At 40.8% G+C, this 25294-nt stretch overlaps 1 protein-coding gene across 1 annotated transcript; it reads right to left on the bottom strand.

Moving 5' to 3' along the window:
* Window positions 1-1108: 1108 nt before the first annotated feature.
* Window positions 1109-12448, bottom strand: TMEM35A (transmembrane protein 35A). Its single transcript, XM_068533391.1, has 2 exons — window positions 12230-12448; window positions 1109-2774 (listed from the first exon to the last, which is right to left on the bottom strand). Exons 1-2 carry the CDS (start codon window positions 12347-12349, stop codon window positions 2361-2363), a joined length of 534 nt encoding a protein of 177 aa, XP_068389492.1. The 5' UTR covers window positions 12350-12448; the 3' UTR covers window positions 1109-2360.
* Between the last annotated feature and the right edge of the window lie 12846 nt (window positions 12449-25294).

The raw sequence follows: 25294 nt of genomic DNA, 5'->3' as shown, positions 1-25294 counted from the left end.
TCCTGAGCCAGATGTGGCATCTTGTAGGTAGCCGGCCAGTCAACAAGTAAAGATTCCTAACTTTGAGGAATCGATGGACCTTAAAGAAACTGGCTAAAACAGCAGCAAGGGCTTAGTCTGAGGCCTGAACTTAGTCCCTAGTTTAGTCTCTTACTAGAGTAGGAACTGGAGAGGAAAGATAAAAATTTAATGACTCTCACTGATTTTTTTGAGGCCAAAATATACCCATAAACTATAGGCAAAAGTGTGGGAGGAAACTTTGCAATCTTGGGGAGAGATGAAGAATCAGACTAAGTTGATGTATTTGGGAAAGACTACAGCAAAAAATGATTATTTACCACATCTTACATTGTTTTCAGAGTACTTTCAAGAAATCATATTTAATCATGCATGAGAACTGAGTGTTCAGCATTTTCTATGATAGCTGATCTTCCTTATCTAGTAAAACTGAAAATTTCTCGAGTCATTTTTTCATAATCATTTCATACTCAAATGTAAATTGAAAGAATTTTAAGCCTTCAATCCCCTTATTTTTGTAAATGAAATTGGGGCCCTGAGTGGTAAAATAACTTGCCTAATGTGACAAGTCTGTGGCACGGGAATTTGTGCCAGTTTGTGGATGCATATATAGTGAGAGACACTGGTTCATCTTTATTTAATATACCTGCAATTATTTCTGAAATCATTCTTCTACCTTCCCTTGGCATCACCTAATAAAGCAGAACTCCCCAAACCTGGGAACTGTATTGAGATCTAATTTTGTGGCTTTCTGTCTTATGTGCTGACATCACAGAAGTGTGAGGAAACTTAAATGAGATTGGAAAGTTAGTAACCTCATTAGTATATTAAGTTATTGTACTCCCCCTTCTCTTTATCCTCCTCCCTCATCCACTCAAAAATAAGACAACCTGAATCCCATGACATGACCCTTTCTTTCCAGATTTTCATTATTTGTCCAGACCACTTCCTCCAAACTTCAAAAATTTTTATTTTGAAAGAATGAGAGAAATAAGACAGAGAGGTATCAATCAACAAGAACAATGATATCGAAGAAAATACAATAATTTGTACTCCCCCCACACACAACACTCCCACCCCTTTTCCCATCCCTGGCACAATAATATTAAAACCATCAAAGCACATCTAACAAGGAGAAGCAGCAGTACGTAATGAAGAAAGCAAATTTTCATACTGCTCAATCCAACTAGCCTATATCAAATGTCCTTCCCCCAGCTAAACTCCACTCACTGGAATGATAAAGAGGTGTAGAGGAGACAGCTGTGGGGGTAACTTGGATCTCTGCTTACACTAGCAAAGCTCAATGAAAATTCAATAGGAATAGTGAATCTGTTTGGCAGCGAAACACTGGATACGGCTCCTCTGTCAAATTTCAGATGATTTAAAAGAACAGCTAGTTTGAGATTCACAGACTCCTAACGGGACTAATCCTCGCTCCCTCAACCGCAACAGTGGAGCAGCTGCCAAATCCTGGTTAGCTGCTGAGAATAGTGGAAGTGAGGCAGCTTTTGGCTTAAGAAAATCCAAAAAAGATGTCCGATATAAAGTTTACTGTTTCAGTTTCCAAGTGTGAGTAAAGGAGCTTAGTAGGTTGGGCTCCGACAAAGGCAAGGTGAAACTTCCAATTTTATCACTTGAAGAATTAGATTATCTATTGACTGCACATTTCCTTTATTTTAATTAAACTCAGTATGGAGTATTTACAATGTAAACAACTGTTAAAGTAGAAGTTAATTCATTTTACGTGTAACTCAGTGTCTCAGATTGAAGGAAATTTTTCCTAAAGTGGTAGGTTTAAGTTTTCAGCTTAATCTAGTGAGGGATGCCCCCTTCCCATGGGAATACATAGTTTGTTTTATACCAAGAAGTAAGTAGGATTCTCTTTATAGGAGATTTATTTTATTCTGCCTTCACCAGAATCAGTCTATGAAGGGAAGGATATCTATGCAGGATTAGTTCAAGATCAGAGCCTTCTCCTTCGCACGTGTGTGCAAACACGCAAACACACACACACAGTAACATTTTCCCACACTTAATCTCACAGTCACATGCTTGCTGGAGTCCATCTCACAAATACACTTCAATAGTTAGCCATATACATGTACATGCAGCAAGATGTGAGAGTTGCCCCAGAGTGATTAAAGGTGGTGCACATACATCTATGTGGGGAGGTCATTTTAGCGTATAGGTGTACACAAGCCAATAGGGCCATTAACTTGCAGGTTATATGTGTCCCTTTTCCCCCAAGATAAATAAATCAAATGAAAAACACACACTGACATCTTCCTGGGTGTCATGGAGGCAACTGCCTGGAAGGTCCACTTTCTTGCACTTCCGCTTTCCTACGACAATTTCATTTTGCCCTGAGGGGCCTTCTCATATAAGGACGGCTGCTCCTCGGTATTTACCGCATTGCCGGTACTCCCCGCATTCCCTGGCAGCGAGGATTTCTTCTCAGAGGACCGGTCTTCGGGCTTTCGGGCAATCAGTAGGCGGCAGGTAAGCAGGATGCCGAACACCAGGGCATGGGCGTAGCGTTTGAGAGGATCACCGACTAGCTGGTGGAAGAAGAGCACAGCCAACACCAGCAAGAGTAGGAAGAAGTTGGCCACATCTTTGGGACGCCCAGGCACAAGGGTCATGACAATGCCACAGGCCACCTCAAGAGCACCAATGCTTTTGCGGAGGAGAATGGAATTGATCCCCATTTTCTTCAGCAGAGGGAGGGCTCGGACATAGCTCTTGTAAGCACGTTTCTAGAGTGGAATACCATAAGGAAATCGCTGCATTAACCATGATTTTAACAGAATGAAGAAAACACAAGCAAGGTCCTTCTTCCCCACCATTCCCTTTCCACACCAGACATGGGTGTCATATTCTTTTTTACTGTGCCCCCTAAATAAAAGCCTTGTAATTAAGGAAAAAAGCAAGCAATCTGCTGAGATCCCTGTGATTTAAACCTTAGTAACAGCACCAAAGGTAAGAGAATTTGGCTTTATAGTTTAAAAAAAAAATTTTGGGGGGGGGGGGTGGGCACGCCATGTGGGCGGGATGTGGGATCTTAGTTCCCCGATCAGGGATCAAACCCATGGCCCCTGCAGTGGAAGCACCTTTTATTAAAAAAAATTTTTTCTGATTATAAATCATAAACAACATTAAGAATTTAAAAGAAAATTCACTGGGCCCATAAAAACTGGTGCTGATTAGCCATATCCACATTTTCTAGTGCCTACATTGTCCAAACCCAGATGCATATGAATACCAACAAAAATGAGACAAGGCGGTAAAGCCTCACTAATTTGGACTTCCCTAATTTGGAATCTGTGTTAATTCAAAAAAGAGCTGAGTTGGAGTTTACATTTGTGGTATCTGTAAAAATAAAAAAAGTGTGTGCTAAGCAAACAGCAAAATTTAAATGTATGCAAATGTTAGCCCCTTATATATCTTTAAAATATAGTAAGACAAAAATCGTTCTTATGGTCATTGAGATAAATCCCTAGGATTTTACAAGACACTACTTTGATTAGCCTAGTTCAAGTTCATTAATTTTAATTCAATAAACATTTACTGAATACCTATTATGGATTATGTGGTGGAGATATAGAGATGAATATGATAGGGTCAAGAAGCTCTCAGTGTAGTGGGGGGAAACAGATGCATAAACAACATTATAAAGCAGCATGGTTAGTGGTATATAAGAGAGTACTGTATAAGATCTAATTGTAGCCCAAAGGCAGATATCATGGAACAGAGAAGGGAGGCACTGGATATACTACAAAGTAATAGAATTATACTGACCTTAGAGTAATAGATAATCATATTTTTCACTATTCAGATTGACCCAATCCTCCTTTTGTAGTAAAGTGATGAGATTTTATCAAGTGTCTTTCTGGTTTTGCCCACTACTTTGTTTTCATGAAGTATCCATTAATTCATTCAATATTTATTAAGTGCCTCCTGTGCTAGGCATTGTACTCAGTACTCCAGATACAGACATCAATCATTCAAAAGCCCTGCCTTCCTGAAGTTTGAGTTTATGAGAAGAAAATTTATGGAAGTACATAAGTGCAATAAAGTGTTATGGGTGCTGAAATAAACTATGTAGTAGGTACAGTGGAGGCACACCAGAGTGGTCAAATCTCCCTAGATGGGGACTGAGAAAAGCTAGAGTAGAATCTTAAAAGAAGAGCAGATGTTTGCAAGATCAATAAGGGAAGGGCATCGAGGGCAGAGGAAGCTGGATGAGCAAAGGCCCTGAAGCACAAAATAGACTGGCGTGTTTCAAACACTGCCCCAGCTCAGCATAGGTTGGGGGAGGAAGGGGGAAAGGGTGAGACATGAGACAGAGAAGACAGATATGAATCAGATCATGGAGTGTTACGCTGTGGAGCTGGACTTTATCCTATAAGCCAGGGGAACAACATAATTTGCTTTTAAGGAAGGTCCCTCTGGAAGTAGCATGGAGGATGGATTGGAAGGGGTATGCCTGGAAGCGAGGAGATCAGGTGAGAGAACTGGGCTAGAGTATGACAGTAAGGATAGAGGGAAGGGGAGAGACTCAAGGATACTTTGAATGCACAATCAACAGGAATTGATGTCTCATTGGATGTGGACACTGAGGGAAACGGAGAAGTCAAGAATGCATCCAGAAGAAGAGGGGGATGGGGCAGGAAGGAATGAGGAACTCAATTTGGAGTTTTTTAGTTGAAGTATCTCTAAGACACCCAAGTGGAGATGTCTGGTAGGCAGCTCAATAATAGAGGTCTGGGGTAAAGATACAGAATTGACAGTTATCAGTATGCCCAGGTAGAATGTATACAGTGGGAAAATGTGTGACAGACATTTTAAAAATGAGAGGAGGAAGAGAATCCACAAAATAGACAGAAGCAAGTGTGGTCAGAAAAGTAGGAGGAAAACCAGGAGAGATGGGGTCATAGGGGCCAAAAATTTTAAGAAGAGAATAGTCAAAAGCACCAGATGCAAGACAAGTATTACAAGAATCAGGCAGAAAGCCAACTTGACCTGTCAGGAGCATCTGGTGCTTAGAATAGTGTACACACATTCTAGTTTGGAACAAATGTTAAGTCATTTCTCTAGTGAATGCACCTTTATTTCATGGATTAATTACCATGAGTAGCACAAGATAGTCCTTTATGAGTACTGTTTCAAGACCAGTGGTTTAGTAAAAAAAAAAAAAAATAAAGAATGGATTTGGATTCAAACAGGCTTGGCTTCAAATCCCATCTCTGTCATTTTCTAGTTGGTGTCCCCGGGCAAATTATTTGCCCTCTCTGAGCCTCATTTTCCTGAGCAGGGCTGGGACTAAGATGAAGTAAGCCTATGTCCCCTGAGTGCAAAATTTAAGAAGGCACCAAAACACTCATTGATTAAGGTAAATAATATCCACAACAAATAAAATATCACAACTTTAAATGGAGGCATGATCTGATTCTGCACTTGCACAACACTGCCTCACACCTCTTCCTAATCCTAGCCCTGTCAGATCCTGTCTTTATTTACCTTTATTCACCTCTAGTCCCTAACCTGTTCCTGAGCATATAGTGAAACACAAAGTATCAGTCGTTCTTCCTCCCTCTTCCCATTTTAGGTTAAATCAGGGATTTTCAGAGAGAAATTAGGAGAGAGGTTGACCAGTAGGCAGAGTAAAACCCTGGGCTGAACTGAGCTAGACCCATGTGGAGCAGAGCTGAGCCGAGGATTAGGGCATCTGGTAGTTTCCTCTCACTATTAACCTAGATGCCACCTGCCCACTCTCTCTCCCTCAACGCTCTGGTGATGGTAGCAGGGGGACATAAGGGAAAGAAATCTAGACCCAAGAGTTTTCCTTAACACTTTCAAGCTAGGACCTTTTTAAATTAGCAACACAAAGCTCCCCAAGAGGCAGTTCCTAAATCCTAAGTGTAACCTTCTGACATAATGAACACAGGAAGCAGGATGAGTTTCTTACAGTCAGTGCAGAGCCAAGATTTCCAGATGCTGACTGAATGCCTTCTGGAAACATTCCTTTTTTGCCTAGGGCTAACCACCCATCATTTAGGAATAGATTTTTATCTATACTATAGTGAAATCTGTAGGCCAAATTCCAGGTCTTTAAATCAAGTTCCTATGACTTCAGTGATCATTGTTCTCTCCATTTGCTCTAACTCCATATTACTTTTTCAGTTGTTTATCTAAACTCTTAAACTGCAGCTGTAGATATTTTTATGCAGCAGTTGCTTCTTTCTTTCCTTCTTTTCTCAAGAGGAAACTGCATGTGGATAAGCCATTTCATCAAATCTTTAGTTCAAAGCTGAGTAGGTACAGATAGCATCTATTCTCCAGGACTCCTGATAGGGAAGTCATGTTTAACTTAGAGATGGGACTAAGCTTGGATGTGGTTTTGACAGTCTAGGAAGCCCTTTATTCTTTCTCCTGTGGAGTAGGATAGAGACATCAAGAGTATCCTGCTATTGCCAGCAGCAACAATACTTGGTCTGGGCCACCTCAATTCCAACAATAGAAGGGCCACGTGTCTTAAGTCTATAGTAATTAGATCTCTAACGACTTTAATTGTTCTGACAGTAAGAATAAAAGGAGTTGACTGAGTCACTCTCCCAAAAGGCTCTGGAAGTTCACTTTGTTATGTCTGTTTCTTTTTCATTGCCATGACCCAGACCCTGAAACCATAGTTTCCTTATAGGGGAAGGAAGCAGGAGACAGAAGGGTTTAGTCAAATGTTTCAAATCCCTTTAATCAAAGGCAGTCATCTAGCAATACCTTTGGGCTAAGATAAGCTAAATTCCAATTTTAGTTTTGCCCCTAAATTGCTTGCAGAAAATTACTAAGTATTTTATTACCTCAGTTTCCCCTTTTGTAAATTAAATGAGCATTTTGGAGATTTGGTCAAAGAATCATAACATCATAGCATCAACCAAGGGCCACACACACATATTTTATCATTAATGAACCACACAATTAGAAATCCATATGTTTGCAAGCCACAGTAATTATTTAAATGATAATAGCAATGATTCAAGCAGGTCCGTTTTTATCGTATGAGACGATATGATTCAGACATGAGTCAAAATCATATGGAGCCTTTCTTTAGTTATACCTTTTTTCTTTTTATCATTTATTCTTCACAACACCCCAGGGGCCATGATCTCATATTAATTACATTAAACTTGAGCAGCTCACAACTGGTTTACTTTAGTTCACTTATGCTAGTTAGGTAAAAGAAAAAAATTTTTGGCTAATATACTGTATAATTCCATTTATATAAAGTTCAAAAACAGATGAAACTAACTTATATTGTTGGAGTTGGGATTTACCCTTGGAGAGGTAGTAATCAGAAGGGGCCAGGAGGGAGGTTTCTAGGATGCTAGTCATGTTCTGCTTCTTGATATGGGTGCTGGTTACGCAGGGGGATTCTGAAAATTCCTCAAGCTGTATACACTTAGGCGCACATTTCAGTATGTATGTTATACTTCAATACAATTTACAGGGAAAAAACTATATGAAAGCAAAAGAGGGCACTGACAAAAATATATTTTGGCTGAAAATCTCAGCCTGGTTGATATCTTAGATCATAAAGGCTACATAAGTGCTGCAAAATTTACTGTTTCAAGTATGATTTTCCTGAATCTCTGTAGGAAAAATAGCCATATGTGAATCATAGATCATTTCTTAAATGCAATAATAAACCATCACATGTTTAATTGCCAAATATCCATGTGAATGAAAAACACCTTTTAAGCAGTTCTACCTTCCACTGTCATAAAATGCCCACCTAAAAAGGAAGCTGGCAAACCTGGTCCTACTAACCAAAGTGGATCCCTCCCAGATTGCATCTAAGGGGAGAAGGGTCTGACTTCCACTGTCAGTCAAAAGTCGCTCTGAAACAAGCACAGCTGTTGGCCATTGAGAGGCTATAAACTCCCTGGCATAAATTTCAATGTAGTTAACTTAGGATGGCTAGCTGTGTGAACTAAGCAAAGTCATTTCACATCTCAGGGTCAGTTGCCTCTCTGAAGGAATAAACGTACTGTACCACCTCAGAGAACAGTCTAAGCACCAGTAAATTACTATCTTATTATTATTATCTTAGTATTATTACCTTATCATTCCAACTATTATGTAGTTGGAAAGCAATTAATAGTGTGATTGGAAGTATAAAAGATCACCTATGGACATTAAATAAACTGCCCAAACCTATCTGGAGTATTTTCCTAGGGCTACACAAACCCTGGGGAAATACTGGAGGGCATTTCACTATAAATAAGCAAATCATCCAAATCAACAACAAACCTTCCCTATAAGGGGATGCAAAGAAGTGGCAGAGACCTGCCCTGTCAGAGACTTTGCCCTCTCTTCCTCAGGGTCAAAATCCTTTGGCTTCAATGTGACAGGATTTGTGGTGTTTTCTTACTATTCCATTTGTGGCCCTTTGTGCTTATAGGATAGAACCACTGTTACAAAGAGCTGAACACCAAATTTAGAGCAAGTCAACCATTCATATGTTAAACTGCTTAGCAGCATTTGTAAGTGCTGTCTCACAATTTCAAGTGAATTAATGAAGGCATTTAGTCAGGGGAGTGGTCAGTCGTGTTGAATTCACGTGGGATTTAGAGTACTCTATAATGACACTTGCTAAATTGGGAGGAGGTATGGAGTGACACATACCAAACAGGCTATTCAAGAGAGGCATCCGGAAATTCTGCATGGGATCCACTGTGTATTACCCAGCAGCAGGTGTGGAGTTTTCTATATTAGCTGACCGCATAGAGGTCTGTTCACCATGGCATAAGGAAATAGCATCTTGCTCTTTTACATGCCTGATTTCAATCCCTTAAACTGGCCATTCAAATTAGTCAGGAAACCATTGCATAAAATAGAATCAATTATCATCACCTCAACCCAGAGCATTTCTTGAACACCTACCATATTCATACACTGTACTAGATGCTTCCATATGTAATCTCAGTTAATATTTACAACTTCCTGTGGTAGGTTGTTATCCTCATTTTACAGATGAGGAAACTGAGACAGACACTAAGAGTGTCAGGTCTTGAACCCAAACCTACATGACTCAAAGTCTGTACTCCTTCCACTAACCTTTCCTGGCTTCCCCAGGAGAGACAGGAAAGAAGTTCATAGTCATTTGTCTGTCTGGTTTTTAGCAGTGATTTTCCACGGAGGGGATAACACCTAAGCATAACACTAATGGCTTTAGAACAAGAAAAAATAGTTGACAGAAAAGCAAAAAAAAAAAAAACTCTAAATTTGAAAAATTGGTTTCGAAGTAAAATGAAACCCCAAAATATGGGATTGGGGCAGTTAAACTGGTACCAAAAAAGGAGAAAAAAATGTGCCAGATATTTTCAAGAATCGGTTGTAAGTTCTGACATCCAAAAAAGCAGTTGTAACCATTAATGACTCCTCTACTGGGAATATTGAGTCACAGACTTGGTTTCTAATCTCTGCTCCAACAGCAGCTTACCCTAGGATCTTGGATAAGTCATTAAACTTGCTCTGTTTCAGTTTATCCATCAGTAAAATAAGCATAACTTTAAAAAATGAATCTACCTCACAGAGATGTTTTAAAGAACAAATAAACAACAAGAGCAACAACAACACCTTGAGATTTTATACAAAAAGCCACTGCAGTCAATACATGACTAACTCCATCAATGCAGAGGAATCACTCCTAAATGCAAAACAGAAAATCCCAGATAATCATCCCAGCTGATCTCTGGTTGGGCAAGAAATGGCTTCTGAGCTGCATCATCAAGAGCCAACCAGAGAAATCTGAAGGGTGGTGACAAGCTAAGACAATGCTACAATGACTCATTCATTCACCCAGCCACTCAACAAATATAAACTGAGCAACTTCTTTGTACTAGAACTGAATTGTCCCCACTCCCTATGGATTCAACAATAAAGCTGGGCCGGCCCAGGCACTATGCAGTGGGCCCTATGCCAGAAAGCCATCTCTAGCCTGGGGTCCAATGCTCAATGCAGGAGGGGACCCTGGAAAACGGCGGTCTGAAAATCCTCCTCAAGCTTCATGCTACTGTGAAGTTTACCTCCCAGCTAGATATAGTTCTTCCATTGCCTCCAGATGCCCCTGAGCACAGAAGCACGGAACTGTGCGTACACACACACACACACACACACACAATGGTTCTGTACTGCTGTATTAGATTATACCTATTTAAATATGTTCCTTTGTATGATATGGAATCTTCATATATTTCTTCTGCCTTTCATTAAACTGTAATAGCTCCACACCCTAGGAAGAAACCTACTGCAAACCCATTTGTGGCTGGTCCTCCTCATGAGCTCCTGCCAAGCTGATAGGAAGCTTCCCGGTGACTCCATCTTAGTTGGATTGCCTGCAAAACCTAACACTGTACTTAGGGTGCAGCTTGGGCGGCCTCTAAAGCAGCTGAGCAGGACATAGGGAGACAGGGAGTATACTGAAGAAGGGTACTATGTCCCTAAGGCAAGGGAAAGCTTAAATATACCCAAGGCACACACACACAAACATATAAATGTATGCATATATGAAAAGGAAAGAAAAGCAAGAGCATATGCATTTATTTATAATCTAACGCCAAACTGCTGCTGCCAAGAAAAAAATATAGTGGCAATTCCCCTCCACCCTTTCCCTCTGCCTTTGGTGGCTTCTGCTATCCCACTTCCCCTCCCCTCCCCAATGCAGGCTGCCTTGGATACTCATTTTGACCTGATTTCAATTCCATCTGGTCAAATGTTCTGGGAGGAGGGAAAGGGGGAAGGAGAAACACATTAGGATTTGCAACTGGGGCTAGACCTTGGCCCCTGAGTCCCAGCCACCCTCCCCGACCCCAAGGTGATCCTGTGGTGAGAGAGACATGGGAAACACCAGCTCAAACCCTGAGACAGAAGCCAGAGCTGCCTGCAAACATTTCTGAGCATCTACAATTTGCCAGACTCCATCCACTTGCAGCTCACGTTGAGGGGCTCTGGAAGGCTCTGCAGTGAGCTCCAGGAGAGCTATTTATTCCTGTCAACTGTCAACGTGTATTCCTCCTTGCCTTAGCCCTAATGGGGAATCCCTCTTGCCTTTCTTCTCTCTCCCTCCTGTTCCTCCCCTAAGCTCTTTTCCTTCTTGACCTTGAGAACCCATTAATGGGCTCCCTCCCATTACTGGCAGCCTGGCAAAAGCAGAGAGAAGCAGGTTCTCTTCAGCTGGGGCGGGGAAATGAAGAGGCAAAGTGACAGGGGGAGAAGCGAGAGCGGAAGTGCTGGAAACATCCCCTGCCATCACCTCGTACTCCACAGCAATAGGAACAAGTCCTCTTCACACCCAACTGTGGAGAGCAGCCCAGCCCCCAGGTTGCAGAGGAGATGTTTTGGCCATTCACCTTCAGGTGATTCTAACTCTGCGGAGGGGAAAACCCGCAGAGGGCCTGGCCCTGGGCATCCACAGGAGACAAGGTGGGGATTAAGGACTATTTTGCAGGAGAGGAAAAGCAGACTTTGCAGATTTTGCAGATTAGCCCATATACAAAACAAAATAAAACAAAACATCCAGCTGTCCCTTGAGAGAAGGGGAAGAAGCAGGCTCTCCGTGACCTTTATTTGGGCCAAGACGGCTTTGTCTCGAGGATATAGACACACGCCCAGGCGGCTAGGGGAACACCATCGGCTCTCCGCCAGGGATGAGGAATACCTTCCCCGCCCCTAAAAACTGCTTGTTTCAGTAGCCCATTCGCCCTCAGCTATTTCCTCCTTGCCTTTTGTTCTTCCCCAAGATAAATAAACTCTCCAGCTTGCTAAACTCTTAGCTCCAAGGGAAGGAATCAGACTTGCAGACTGGCTGCCGGGACTTTGGGTGTGCTGGAAGGAGGGAAGGGCTCCTGCCAATGACAGGTGTTACGCAGGTCTCAGCCCTCCGGTTTACTTGGGGGTGGGGGTACTCACTGGGCAACCCCTCCCCCAACTGGCATTCAGTGGCTCCAAAACAGTTGCTCCCGGCATAGCCCGCAAATGAAATCGCTCTCGTCCAGCTGCTCCTTCCCAGCTGCAAAGTTGTTGGGGAGAAGGGAGGGTCCGGGGTGGGGGTAGGGGTGAAAGGGCTGGGACCGTGGACCGGGAAGGAAAGAAGGGGAGAGGTACTCGCCATCCCTTGGGGGTGCGCTCCTCATCACCCGTTTGCTTCACTTACCATCTCACTGTAGGCATCCTTGCTGAGCCTGGGGGTCAACTTGATAGTCCCCATGAAAACAAAGAAGAGTCCCAGGGCCACTGAAAGTGCCACGACGGTTACGGTTCTAGGGGATGCCATGGGGTCACCAAGGCAGGTCCCGACTAATACTGCTGCTTTGCGCACCCTGTCTGTCTAAGGCGCAGGCACTTAGCACAGAGAGAGCTAGAGGGACGCTGCGGAGGCAGCAGGCAGCGAGAATGACAAAGGGAGAGGAGGGAGCTCGAGGGAAAAATTGAGAGACCGAGATTCAACCTCTCTCACTACAACAATCGCTGGGTCCTAATGCCCTACGCTCTCTCCGCACTGGCCAAAAGCACAGTCTCGATGTTAAAGGAAGTCCTAAACTGAGGTGGAAACTTCAAGTCTTAAATGGGGGAAAAGGTAGGTTATGCTTCGAGTTCAGTCCCTGGGCTGCCTCTGCAATGAGGAATTAAGGAAGACCGTTCTATCACTTCGCACCAGGAGTGCTTTTTATCTGTATAGTCCTTTAATTATTCACTCCCCTTTTCCAACCTCTCCCCTTCTCTCCCCTTTTCCTTTCCCTCAGTCAAAACATTAGTCCTCAGAGTTGGTGGTTTCTGCAGTTGGTAACACTCGAGGATAAATCTGCAAAGTTGTCCAGCTTGATTGCTGCCAAAGAAGGCTTTATCTTTCTCTTCCTCCAAAACCTTTCATGGCTCCCATTGCCCAGTGTTTAACTCCAGAATTTTAAATTTGGCATTTAAGGGCCTCCACATTTTGACCTCTGCCTCTCTTTGGAGGTTTATCTTCCAGTAATTCCCACTGCCACCCCTCATCTCCTGTCCACTCGTGGTCCCATCCAACCTGAGATTTCCTACCTCCCCTACATTCCCTTTCCCTGCTCTATCACTCTTCATTAGCATTCAGCCTTTTCTTCAATGTCACCTCCTTTGCCTTCCCTGATCCACTGCCAGCTGGATATGATTTCTCCCTCCTCTGATTTCCTGTGATAGTAACCAATATTTATTGACCATTTACTAAGTGCTAGACACTGCCCTTGACTTGTATTAACTAATTTCATCTTAACAGCAACACTGTGAGCTAGATATGAGTTCCTATTTTATGGATGGGACACTGAGGCACAGGGAAGTTAAGTAACTTGTCCTAGAGTATATGCTAGTATATGGAGAGACAGAATTCAAACCTGGGCAGTCATTTCCAGAGCCCAGGTTCTTATCCATTGCTCTATTGCCTCTCTGTATAATATTTTGTATCGTAAATATGACACTTACCTGATACTGCTGAGCATTGTAATTACACAGTGCTCACAATTACACAGTGGGCACGTGCATGCACACACACACACACACACACACACACACACCTTTTTGAGAGGCAGTGTTCATTAAGAGAGAGAGAACAGTCTGGCGTCAGACCCTGAAGGTCCAGGGTTTCCATCCCAGCTCTACCACTAACTCTGTGAACTTGGATAAGTCATTTATCTGAGCCTCCATTTCCACATTTATAAAATGTGAATGAAAATTCTGCCTCAAAGGTTTGTTGTAAGAATTCCATGTTAGTAAATTGCCTAGCACAGTGTCTAACATAATGATACCTCAATGGATGTGGTTCTCTTTTTGCTTCTTCTGCCTTCCTAATCCACTCCACAACTAGTTTAGATTATAAGCATTTAAAAGGGAGGAACAACTTCTGTATATCCCCTACAGTACCTAGAACAACCCCTGTTGTGCACCAGATCCTAATATATCTTGCTTGGGAAAAATTTGATGAATTAAATGCAAATATCCTGGGGAGTGGTAACACTTTAAGATTTAGCAATCATTTATATCTTATAGTGGAAGCATTTCAGACTCTTTTCTTATTATGATTCTACCTATAAATTAGTGAGTGACTACAACGTGCATACAAGTGAATTAGGCACTGTAGGAATACACAGATAAATGAGGCATAGACCCTGCTCCCAATGGGCTTGTTGCATAGTAGAGAGTAGGATTTGTTAGAGAGGAGAAAATTTCTTCATACATAAAAGAAAGACTGGAAAGAATAAACCGAAATGAAATGTTTGTCTTTATAATTTGTTTTCCAAATGTCCTACATTGAATATGTCAGTAAAATGAGTACTTAGGGAAGCGCATTCACATACTTAAGCAAATGATCAGAATATATATATGCTATTTTCCTTTCAAATTACATGATAATGGGAATAACACTATTAATTATAAAAATGTATAAAATACTGAATAATAAATATTACAAGGAAAAAATAACTCATGATCCCAGTGTGCAGAGATAAACATTCTTAATATTTTGATGGGTCAATATTTTAATTGACCTTTTTCTTAAATACCTATGTACAAAATATATATAAATTATTTTTCGAAATTTAATCCTACTATAGAGTCAGTTTTATGCCCTGCTCTTTTTTCAGTTGTTAGCAATTTTTCTGTATCATTAGACTGTCTTCAAAAACACAATCTTTTAAAAATGATTGTATAATGCTCCAGCATCATTTGAATATACTATAATTCATTTAACTATTCTCCTATTGTTAGATATTGATGTTGTTTCCATGGTTTTTCCTTCTGCATATCCTTGTATATCAGTCTTTTCTGAATTCCTGAATTTTTCCTTAAGATAAATTCCTAGAAGGTGAATAGGTCAAAATTATGAATTTTTCATATATACATATGCATATGTATACAAATTTAATAACAGCTAACATTTACTCATCACTTAGAGGATGCCAGATACTATGCTAAGTGACTTGCATGTATTGTGAGATTAGTACTACTAATTCTCTCCATTTCGTGAATGAGGAAACTGAGCCAGCAGGGAAGCAGCTCCCCAGGTCCAGAGCAGGGCTGCCGTCTGTTGGGGTACTGAACTTAAACCCGCGTTGTTCCTCAGTTTCCTGCTGCTGCTCCTTTAATTCATTTAGAAGATATGAATATTTAAAAGACTCGATATGTATTACTAAAGAGCTTTCCAGGAAAAAAATTTACCCTCTGATCAGCAGCAGAGAAATATATATGCATCACCACATCAGATCTGCATTGAGAGTATCAGTGCGTTTTTCATCTTCACTAATTTCATTATTTAGAATTTTGTATTTTGTGGATTTTTGTGTGTTAGAACATTTTTTCATATATTTATTAGTCGTATGTATATCTTCTGTTTATGTCCTTTGCCATTTCTGAGTGTTAGTGGTTTTTGATTGATTCGTAAGAGATCTGTATGACATCGATCATGTTTTAAATATTTTTCCAGTTTGTGTTTGTCAATAAATTTGATGGAGTCAAATCTAACAATACTTTTATGATTTTTTTCATTGCTTTTATGCTTAGAAAATTCTTCCCAACCTGAAGATTAAACATTTGCCTATATTTTCTTAAAGTAGTTCTATTCTTTCATCTTTTCTTACATTTAATATTGTTGACTAACTCTATCCTCATTGGTCTGTGATGCTTCTTTTATTGTATATCAGGTTCTTGTCTTTTTCTAGGTGAGTCTCAAGGCTTTCTGTTCAGTCCTACTGATTTGTTTGTTGATTCTTGTGACAGTACTACATTTTAAATATTATAACTTATGTATACATGTTAATATCTTATAAGCCAAGTCTCCCATCACTATTATTCTTTTTCTAAAATTTCTTTGCCATTCTCCCCTATTTATTGTTTTAGGTGAACTTTAGAATCACTTTATCAAGGTAAAATAACTTCGAATTTTAACTGGATTGAATTAAACATGTAATTAATTTTAAAAGTTGATATCTTACAAAATTTAGCCTTCCCATCCAGAAATATGGCATCAGTTTCCATTTATTCAAATCCCAGTTGCTGAGAGATGTACAAATATCCTTGTTTTCTTTGTGTAGAACCTACACTTTTTTTTTAAAGTTATTCCTATGGATTTTATGCTATTTTTTTGTCATCATGAATGGATTTTTTTTTTCTCCATTATATCTTCTAACTGGTTGTTGCTGACTTACAGGAAAACTATTGATTGGTATTCAACCACTCTGCTGAACTCTTTTCTGAACTCTCTTGTTAAATCTATGAGTGTTTCAATTGATTCCCTTGGGTGTTCTCTGGATAGACAACTGGATCAGCTGCAAATAATGATGATTGTTGTCTCCCTTCCAATACTTATGCCTCCTTGCTTTTTCACATCTTACTGTGTTAGCTACAGGCCAGCTTCTAACATTTGCCTCGCCCGGGGCAAGAGTACAAATGGAGGCCCACTTACCACATGTCAAGGAACCATAATTTGGAGCACAAAAAGAAACATGAAAGCCAATGCTTGTTACTACTGGGAAACAATCATTGTTATGAAAGAATCTATTGCTATTGAGAGAGGAAGGACTTGACAAGTTAATTTGTCTTTTCTCTTACTAAGCACTTCTGCTGCTCAAATTTTCCCTGTACACCAAAGCAATGTCTGACATCAGCGGCAGCGTAACTCACATCATGACATTTGGTTGTATTTGCCTTTTGTTTCAAGTTAGTAAAGAGCTATCATTTACTGAGGGCTTACCACGTGTCAAATGACATTCTAGGTGTTTTACATACATAATCTCATTCATTCCTTATAGCAACCCTAAAAAGTAGGAACTATCATTGTTAGACTTCGATTAAGTAACTTACTCAAAGTCACATGCCTGTATGTCCCTGGGCTGGCATTTAAAACCCAGGTAGGAGGACTTCCCTGGTGGTCCAGTGGTTAAGACTTTGCTTTCCTAATGGAGGGGGTGCAGGTTCGATCTCTGGTTGTGAGCTAAGATCCCACATGCCTCGCAGCCAAAATATCAAAACATAAAACAGAAGCGGTACTGTAACAAATTTCAATAAAGACTTTAAATGTGGTCCACATCAAAAAAAAAAATCTTTAAAAGAATAAAATAAAACCCAGGTAGGTCTGAAACCAAAAGTTCATTTTGTTAACAACTACATTATACTAACTTCTATTTTATCATTTATCATGATGTTGGCTATTGGTTGAGATGGATATTCTTTATCTGGCTCTGGAGGCGAAATAGAATACTGGATTTTTCAACTTGAACTTGAAACTGAGCTGAGACCCTATACCTGGTTCCTACAAAGAGGTAGCCCTCTTTGTTGTCTCTTAGGGCCTGAGAAATTCTGTTCTTGATCCATCTCATTCCTTACATCCTACCACTTAAATATCTGTAGGTTTTTGCTTCAACTGTAGAGGTCTCTGGATGGTGACTGCCCAAGGGTTCACAAACTCACATGCCTGCAGAGAGTGAAGAGTTAACATAAATGTGTAAATTAGTGAGACACTAGGCAACAGAACTGGGGTTTTTTTTTGTACTGTGACCCCTGAATGCTCTGGAAATTCTGGGGTAACTGCTAATGAGGCGACCAGTTATAGCACAGATCGTCCCGCATTCTTTTGGTGGTTCTCGAAGTATGGTCTGAGAACCCCAAGTGGTCTATTATTCCCTTGAGGTATTTTGTGGGCTGCTCTCTTAGACTATTAATGTTACTTTGTTTCTGGTTTGCATTTACTTGTGTCTTATTCAAATAAGCATCATTTCCTCAGTTTGTTATGGGAGAGGTTTGCTGTGATGTACAGTAGATGTTCTGCAGAGTCATTTGCCTTGTAATAGCAGTCCTGATTGAAAGACTGTGAGATCCACCCAGGAGTGGGTACAACACCCACATCTCCCATAGGGTCACAATCTGAGGACTTGCTCTGTAGACTGAAGTGGGATGTCTTAATTTTATTACTGGCTACCATCTAGAGAGAGATCGCTCTGTGCTAGGCACTGTATCATTATAGTGCATTACATACACCAGCCCATTTAATCCTCCAGACAGCCCTATGAAACAAGTCCAATGGGTTCAATTATTATGCAAGTTTTTACAGACAGAAGAAATCGAGGCTCAGAGAGGTTAGGCCATCTTTTCCTAAGTGGCAGAGCTAGAAATGGAGCCTGCCCCGTAGCAGAGCCTATATTTTTGGATCATTATTGGTCCTTAAACTTGGCTAGCATTAGAATCACCTGGAAATGTGTTTTTAATGCATATTAGTGGGGCCCATCTGCAGAGACTCTGATTTAATTGGTCTGGGGTGGGGTCCCCAGTACTGGTATTTTTACAAAGCTGTCCAAGCGATTCTAGTGTGCAGCTACACTAATGAACACCTCACTCTGCTGCCTTGAAACTCAGCGGCCTCAGCTGTATCTCAGGAAACTACAAGGCACATGGTGGAAAAAGTGAAAAGAGAAATAATGTTATGGTGGGGTAAGTGTTATGTTCAACATGTGCCTCTCTCTGCCTACTGTAGGCAACATGTGTTCTTCATAAGGTAGGTGTGAACAACCAGCTCTGAGGAGAGTTTGCAAGGTAATGGCTCTTTCCTCAGCTTCACAAGTGGTGCTAATCAAGCCCCTCCGCAGCCTCAGACTGAATGTGTGAGTTATATCAAAATCCCAACTGACAGGTAGCTATACTCAGCAAATACTGAGCTTCAATTTTAACTCTTCAGGTTACATCCAAAGGAGAACCAAGATCACATGGTACATGCAGCAGGTTTTTATAGCTGTCAGGACTAAGTTAGAAACTGAGCCTAACTCAGGATATGTCCAGCTCTTTCCAGAAATATTGTATTCTATGAAGGCAGCCTATGCACTGTGTACTCCCCCAGGGTGGAGTCTCTAGTCAGTTGTCTGGTCTTCCTGGAGAGGCAGAGGTAGTGACTGAAACCTGCAGATCAGAACATCCCCAGGATCCCTGAGCACTGAGCCATGAGGAGAGCACAAGCCCCCTGTCCTTCATTTCAGAAGGTCAAGGCTCTTCTGCTCTTGACCGGAGGCAGTAGAGTACAGAGTGCAGGTCCTATGCTCCAGCAGCATCAGCATCACTTGGGCACTTGTTAGAAATGCAAATCATCAGGCCCTGCCCCAGACCTACTGAATCAGAACCTCTGGAGATGAGACCCAGCAATCTGTGTTTTAAGGAGCCCTCCAGGGAATTTTGATGCATGCTGGCATCAAAATTTGAGAACCGCTGGCCGAAAGTTAAAAGATTAAGAGTGGAGATGTGGCACCAGATAGTTGAATTTAAGTTCTGGTTCCATCACTTACTGTGTGACCTAGGTCAAGTTATTGATCCTTCTCTAAGTCTCAGTCATCGCATCTATAAAATACAGCCGCCAATTTTCTTATCTGTAAAATAGGTACTTACATGGAATAATGCACACAGAACACGGAGCACAGTGGGAGGCACAAAGTAAGGATTCAATAAATGTTGGATACTCATTATCTTTTTTAATTAATTAATTAATTAATTTTTGGTTGCGTTGGGTCTTCGTTGCTGCGAGTGGGCTTTCTCTAGTTGTGGCGAGTGGGGGCTACTCTTCGTTGCACTGCGCAGGCTTCTCATTGCGGTGGCTTCTCTTGTTGCGGAGCATGGGCTCTAGGCGCATGGACTTCAGTAGTTGTGACACGTGGGCTCAGTAGTTGTGGCTCACAGGCTCTAGAGCGCAGGCTCAGTAGTTGTGGCGCACGGGCTTAGTTGCTCTGCGGCATGTGGGATCTTCCTGGACCAGGGCTCGAACCCGTGTTCCCTGCATTGGCAGGCGGATTCTTAACCACTGCACCACCAGGGAAGCCCTGGATACTCATTATTATTATTATATTGGCTGTTCTGGATAATCAACTTTCATTTCCAATGTGATTGGGTTCCTCTGGAAAAGATCCTAATTATAAGATCAGAAACCAAATAGTGTATCTTAAACAACTCAATGGGAATGGGGCAGAAAGTATTTCATCTACCAGTTTCTTCACAGAATCATGGAACATAAAAGTGGGGGCATGCCTAAAAGCAGTCTAGTTCTACCATTCCATTCAGCCTAATAATGGCTCTTAAAAGAAATCCAGGTGCATAGCATCAGGAAAGAAAGTAGAGATGAGTCTCTTTATTATTGAGTATTTGCTGAGGATGGTGATTTGGAAAGGACTGAAATTTTAGCCTCTAAGTAATTTGTAGAACTTGTGCCCTCGGTGCTGAGTCCCAAGCATGAAGCCAAGGTTCATGTACTGATGGCATTACAGTGTAGAGCAGGACATGGGATAGGTGTCCCCATGTTATTTCTCTACATCTAGATCTAAGGGATGACTGTCAGTGCTGGGATGTTACTGGCATTGAATTGCAAATTTCAACACTATGAAAAGCAAAGAGTTGAGACCTTATTAAGTCAGAAAATGAACATTAGCACCAACCATGTAAATGTGAGGTAGTAAATATCTGTGTTACCCTAGAAACCAGAACATAAAGGTAGCTAGGTAGTTTGGTGACAGTTTCCAGGGTAATTCCTCCCACCTCCAACATAAGAGCTTTCCTATTATGTTAACTCTTTCTCTACATGGCCACTGGACCTTCACTTGATGTTGCACTATCATCTCCCTCTCCCAAAAGATTCCCTGATTTCCCTAAGTAAGTGCCAGTGCCATTCTCCTAAGTACTATTGTCAAAAACCCTTAACATTTAATCAGGGAACTGAAGGGCCCCAAAAGTAATGTGTATCTCCAAACCTAAGAGGTAGAGTTTAGAAAAAATCAGACACATAAATCAGAAAATGATAGACTCTTCAATTGAAAATTAAAAAAAAAATAAAAGCTCACAGTGGATGAACCTAGCCATCTGTGACTCTTCCCCGAAGTGGCTTCTTGTAAATATAATTTGTAGATATACTGCAGATGAGATTAAGATGCTTCCCAATATCTCACCTGGGAGCTACCAACCTGGAATGTAATTCATGTAAGATGAGCTGTTACCTTGGCAACTGTGACATGTAATGAGGCTAGGAGGCAGTTAATATTGTAATGACAGAAGATTCTGGCAACTAGTTAGAGATGGTGGAAAAAGAACATTGGAGCGTCAGTGTTTATCCAGCATTGTTCAAGTAACAGGAACACTGATCTGGTAAAATGTGTTACAAATAACCCAGCCAAAGAGGTCCCTCAAAACCATTCAGCTCCATATATTCAAATTACAAATGATCGTTAGTTTGGTTTCTCAGGTACATTAATAGTTGGTAGGTATAACCTTTTACAGGAGATAAGAATATGTCAGTCACTAGATACTGTATTCCTCACTGGCATTTGGCTTGTAAGCCAGTCTCCTATTAATCTGCTTAGTGTAAGTTAGTCCCTCAGAGTCTAAATCACTTCCACGGGAACTGATGAAATCTAGTTCTCAGTTCCACATACTGGACTATGGGAGCTTCACCAAGATTCATCAAGTCACTTTTTTTCTCTGATATTTTAGGTGTTTTTCTCTCCCCCCTAATTTTCAATGTAATGACTGTCTATTGTATAAAAAATTAGAAAGTACAGAAATGGAAAAAAAATTTTGCAAATGATCACCCCAAGCCCACTCTCTAGAAACAACCACTGTAAACAGCTGGCATATTGCCTTCCAATGCATTTTTTTCTTTACAAATTTAAAATCATACTGAATGCACAATTCTTTATCCTGCCCTTTTCACTTAAGGTTGCCTTCTACACATATTTCTATGTCATTATAAACTTTTCAAAGACAATTTTAAGTTAAAAAAATTTTAATTAATTAATTATTTTTTAAATTTTTGGCTGCGTTGTGTCTTTGTTGCTGAGCGCAGGCTTTTCTTTAGTTGCAGCGAGCGGGGGCTACTCTTAGTTGCGGTGCGTGGGCTTCTCATTGGGTGGCTTCTCTTGTTGCAGAGCACGGGCTCTAGGTGCGTGGGCTTCAGTAGTTGTGGCACTCGGGCTCAGTAGTTGTGGCTCGCGGGCTCTAGAGTGCAGGCTCAGTAGTTGCGGAGCACGGGCTTAGTTGCTCTGCTGCATGTGGGATCTTCTGGAGCAGGGCTTGAACTCGTGTCCCCTGCATTGGCAGGTGGATTCTTAACCACTGCGCCACCAGGGAAGCCCTAAGCTAAATTTTTTATTGAAGTATAACACATACAGAAAAGCACACATATGAAGAGTATAACAATGAATTTTCACAAAGTGAATACATCTTTATAACCAGCACCCAGATGAAGAAATAGAATACTACCAGCACCTCAGAAGCCTCCTCATAGCCCCTGCCAGCCACTCCCTGCACCAGAAAGGTAATGCCATCCTGACTTCTAACACCATACTACGAGCATAATTTTTAGTGTCTCTCTGATAGTCTATGGACAGACCATATTTTACGTAACCATTCCCTATTTTTCTAATGTTGGACCTTGAAGATGGTTTCTTATTTTTAACTTTGAGAGCCTCTGGGCATATATCTTTGTTCACATCTCTATTTCTTTAGAATAGATGCCTAGAGGTGGAATTTCTGGGGCAAATAGTATAAAATTTTTAAAGGCTCTGGATTCTAATTGCTTTCCAGGAAGTTTGTATCAATTTACAATCCCACCAGCAATGCATGAGAGCATCTGCCTCACTGTCCATGGTCTACTTTGAGGAATATCAGTTCTCTTTTAAATCTTCATCAATTTTATAGATAAAATAGTATTATCTACTTGATATATAGTTTGCATGTTCTGTCATTATTAGTGAGGTAGAACAAAGCATTTTTTGACCAGTTATATTTCTTTTCCTGCGAATTACCTCTCCATGCCTTTGCCAAGGTCTCTATTGTGGTCATCGGGTTTTTCTTATCAGTTTATATAGCTCTTTATACAATAAAGAAAATGACCTTTTGCCATAGTCGTACATATTTTTCTGTTTGTTTATGATTGAATTTAATTATATTTTTATCATATAGAAGTTTTTCAGATTTATGTTGTAAAATCTACGTATGTGGTGGTTTTTTCCCACTGCTAAAGTTCTCCTGCCTCCAAATTTCAGATGTATAATCATCTATATTTTATTTTAGGGCTTGTATGATTTGATTTTTTTTTGACCTTCAACTAATTCATCTGGAATTTGAGTTGATGCCTGGTAGTAGGGCTCAAATTTTCACAGGCATCACTGGGGTGCTTGTTAAAAACCCAGATATTCTTGGGCCCTACCTCCCTCGGATTTTGATTCTGTAAGTGTGGGGTGGGGCTCAGGAACCTGCATGTGTTACAGTCACCCCAGATGATTACGTTGCACACGGGCCCCTGTGCACATTTTGAGAAACTCTTGCAAAGTGCAGTGTAGCCTGCCTTAGTACAGAGACTCAGCACCTCCCATCTGGATGACTATAGCAGTGTCCCTCAGCTTCCAAGTCACTACACCCTAAAATCCATCCTACACACAGCTGCTAAAGTTCACTTCCAGAAACATTTCATGAAAAACTCTTCACTAGCTGCCTGTTGTTAAGGGAACTAGATCAAACCCCTCATCCCAGCACTACAACTCCAGGCCCTTCTTTTTTTTTTTCTATTTAATAAAAATGTTTAATGCTGCCAAAAAGTATAAAAATACAGTAGGAATGGCTCCAGGCCCTTTATCTTCCTGGACCTATTGATCTCCACTCACTTCGGCACCACAGTCCCTTCCAGCCGGACCTGCCTCCTCCTGGGCCTCGGACATATATTTTGCTCATTCCTCTTTTCATGCTGCAGCCCCCACCTCCTCTCAGGTGATTAAAATTCTATGCATTAATTCAATTCTCATTCTCTTCCTTCCTTGACTACCAAGAAGATCCTCTGCTTTTCTAGAATTACCAAAGCCCATGGTTATGTATTCTGACTTTGTGAGCCTTGTCTTTCCATCAGGTCACATACTCTCGAGGGCGCGGGCTATGTCTATCCCTCATGGCCTCTAACACAGGCCTAAAGGCCTGGGAAGCACACCTGAAGAACATGGCTAATGGAACCAAATCAGCCCTAACTGCCAAGTGATTTTATTTGTTTATTTATTTTTCCAAGTGATTTTAATACATGTTATTTCTGAGAGCTAATGCTGTAGCCTCTCAGAAATCCTTTCTTTGGTCCGAAATGAGAATATTTGACAAATTTCTAGAGATTTCACTTTGTGGTGATTTGGTTTGCTGGTAACAAAGTTAAGCAAAGGTTATCTTGGTTTTGGCTCTTATTCAACAATATTTCTTGTCACCTATGACATGTTCACTTATTGACTTTCCTGTTGAAGAGTCTAACCTTTTCTATAATATGGGATATTTTTCCCCTCTTACAAATGTAATGATTTCACTTGTAGAGAAGAACATGGTTTATCAGATTAAACATATATAGAAGTGTTAAGCCTAAATAATTACATTATAGCTTCCTTAATCTCTTTTCTCTCGTCACCCCTCAGGGTCTGCCTTCTCAAATGACAGACCTGCTTTAAGTGAGTTCGCTTGGATGCTCAGAGCAAGTGAGGGTGGGGGTGAGAGAAGATATGCCCTTTTCCTTTCAGTAGACAAGGTGGGATTCAATTCAATTCATCAAATATTTATCGAGCTCCTGTTGGGCACCTGGCTCTGGGCTAGGCACAACAAAAGATGCCAAGATGAGAAATGATAAAGGAGCAGAAGGGCATGGGAAGGAGAAGAAAGGGGAAGAGGAGGTGAGGAAAGGAGTAGAGCCGGCTTTCTGAATAAGAGGGGATTAAGAGGAGAGAAAGGGAGAAGAGACCCAAAAGCACACTCTCTGGCCTGGTTTCACTTGCTAGCCCAGTGCAGGCCTAGAAACCTGAAGCAGTGGTTTGCACTCCAATTTTGCTCAAGAGCCATTAGAGCAGTTAGGAAGGCCACAATTTGAGTCAAGCACTTACCTGCTCAAGTCTTTAGAATGGGAAGCAAAGATCTCTCTTCTTTTCTTTTTTTTAGTGGATTAAAAAAAATTTTTTTCATTAGGGTATAGTTGATGTATAATACTCTATTACTTTCAGGTGTACAACATAGTGATTCAAAACGCTTATAGATTATACTCCATTTAAAGTTATTATAAAATATTGGGTGTATTCCCTGTGTTGTACAATATATCCTTGTAGCTTATTTATTTTACACATCGTATAAAGATCTCTTTTTTAAAAAAAAGGTATATACGCACGTGTGTGTATATACACACACAGTATATACAATTATTTTTGAATGATAATAGCTAACATTT

The sequence above is a fragment of the Eschrichtius robustus genome, chromosome X, assembly GCF_028021215.1.
Source record: "Eschrichtius robustus isolate mEscRob2 chromosome X, mEscRob2.pri, whole genome shotgun sequence".
NCBI classification, from domain to species: Eukaryota; Metazoa; Chordata; class Mammalia; order Artiodactyla; family Eschrichtiidae; genus Eschrichtius; species Eschrichtius robustus.
Note: the sequence above shows the minus strand (reverse complement) of the source record. Positions and strands in the feature narration are given on the sequence as shown.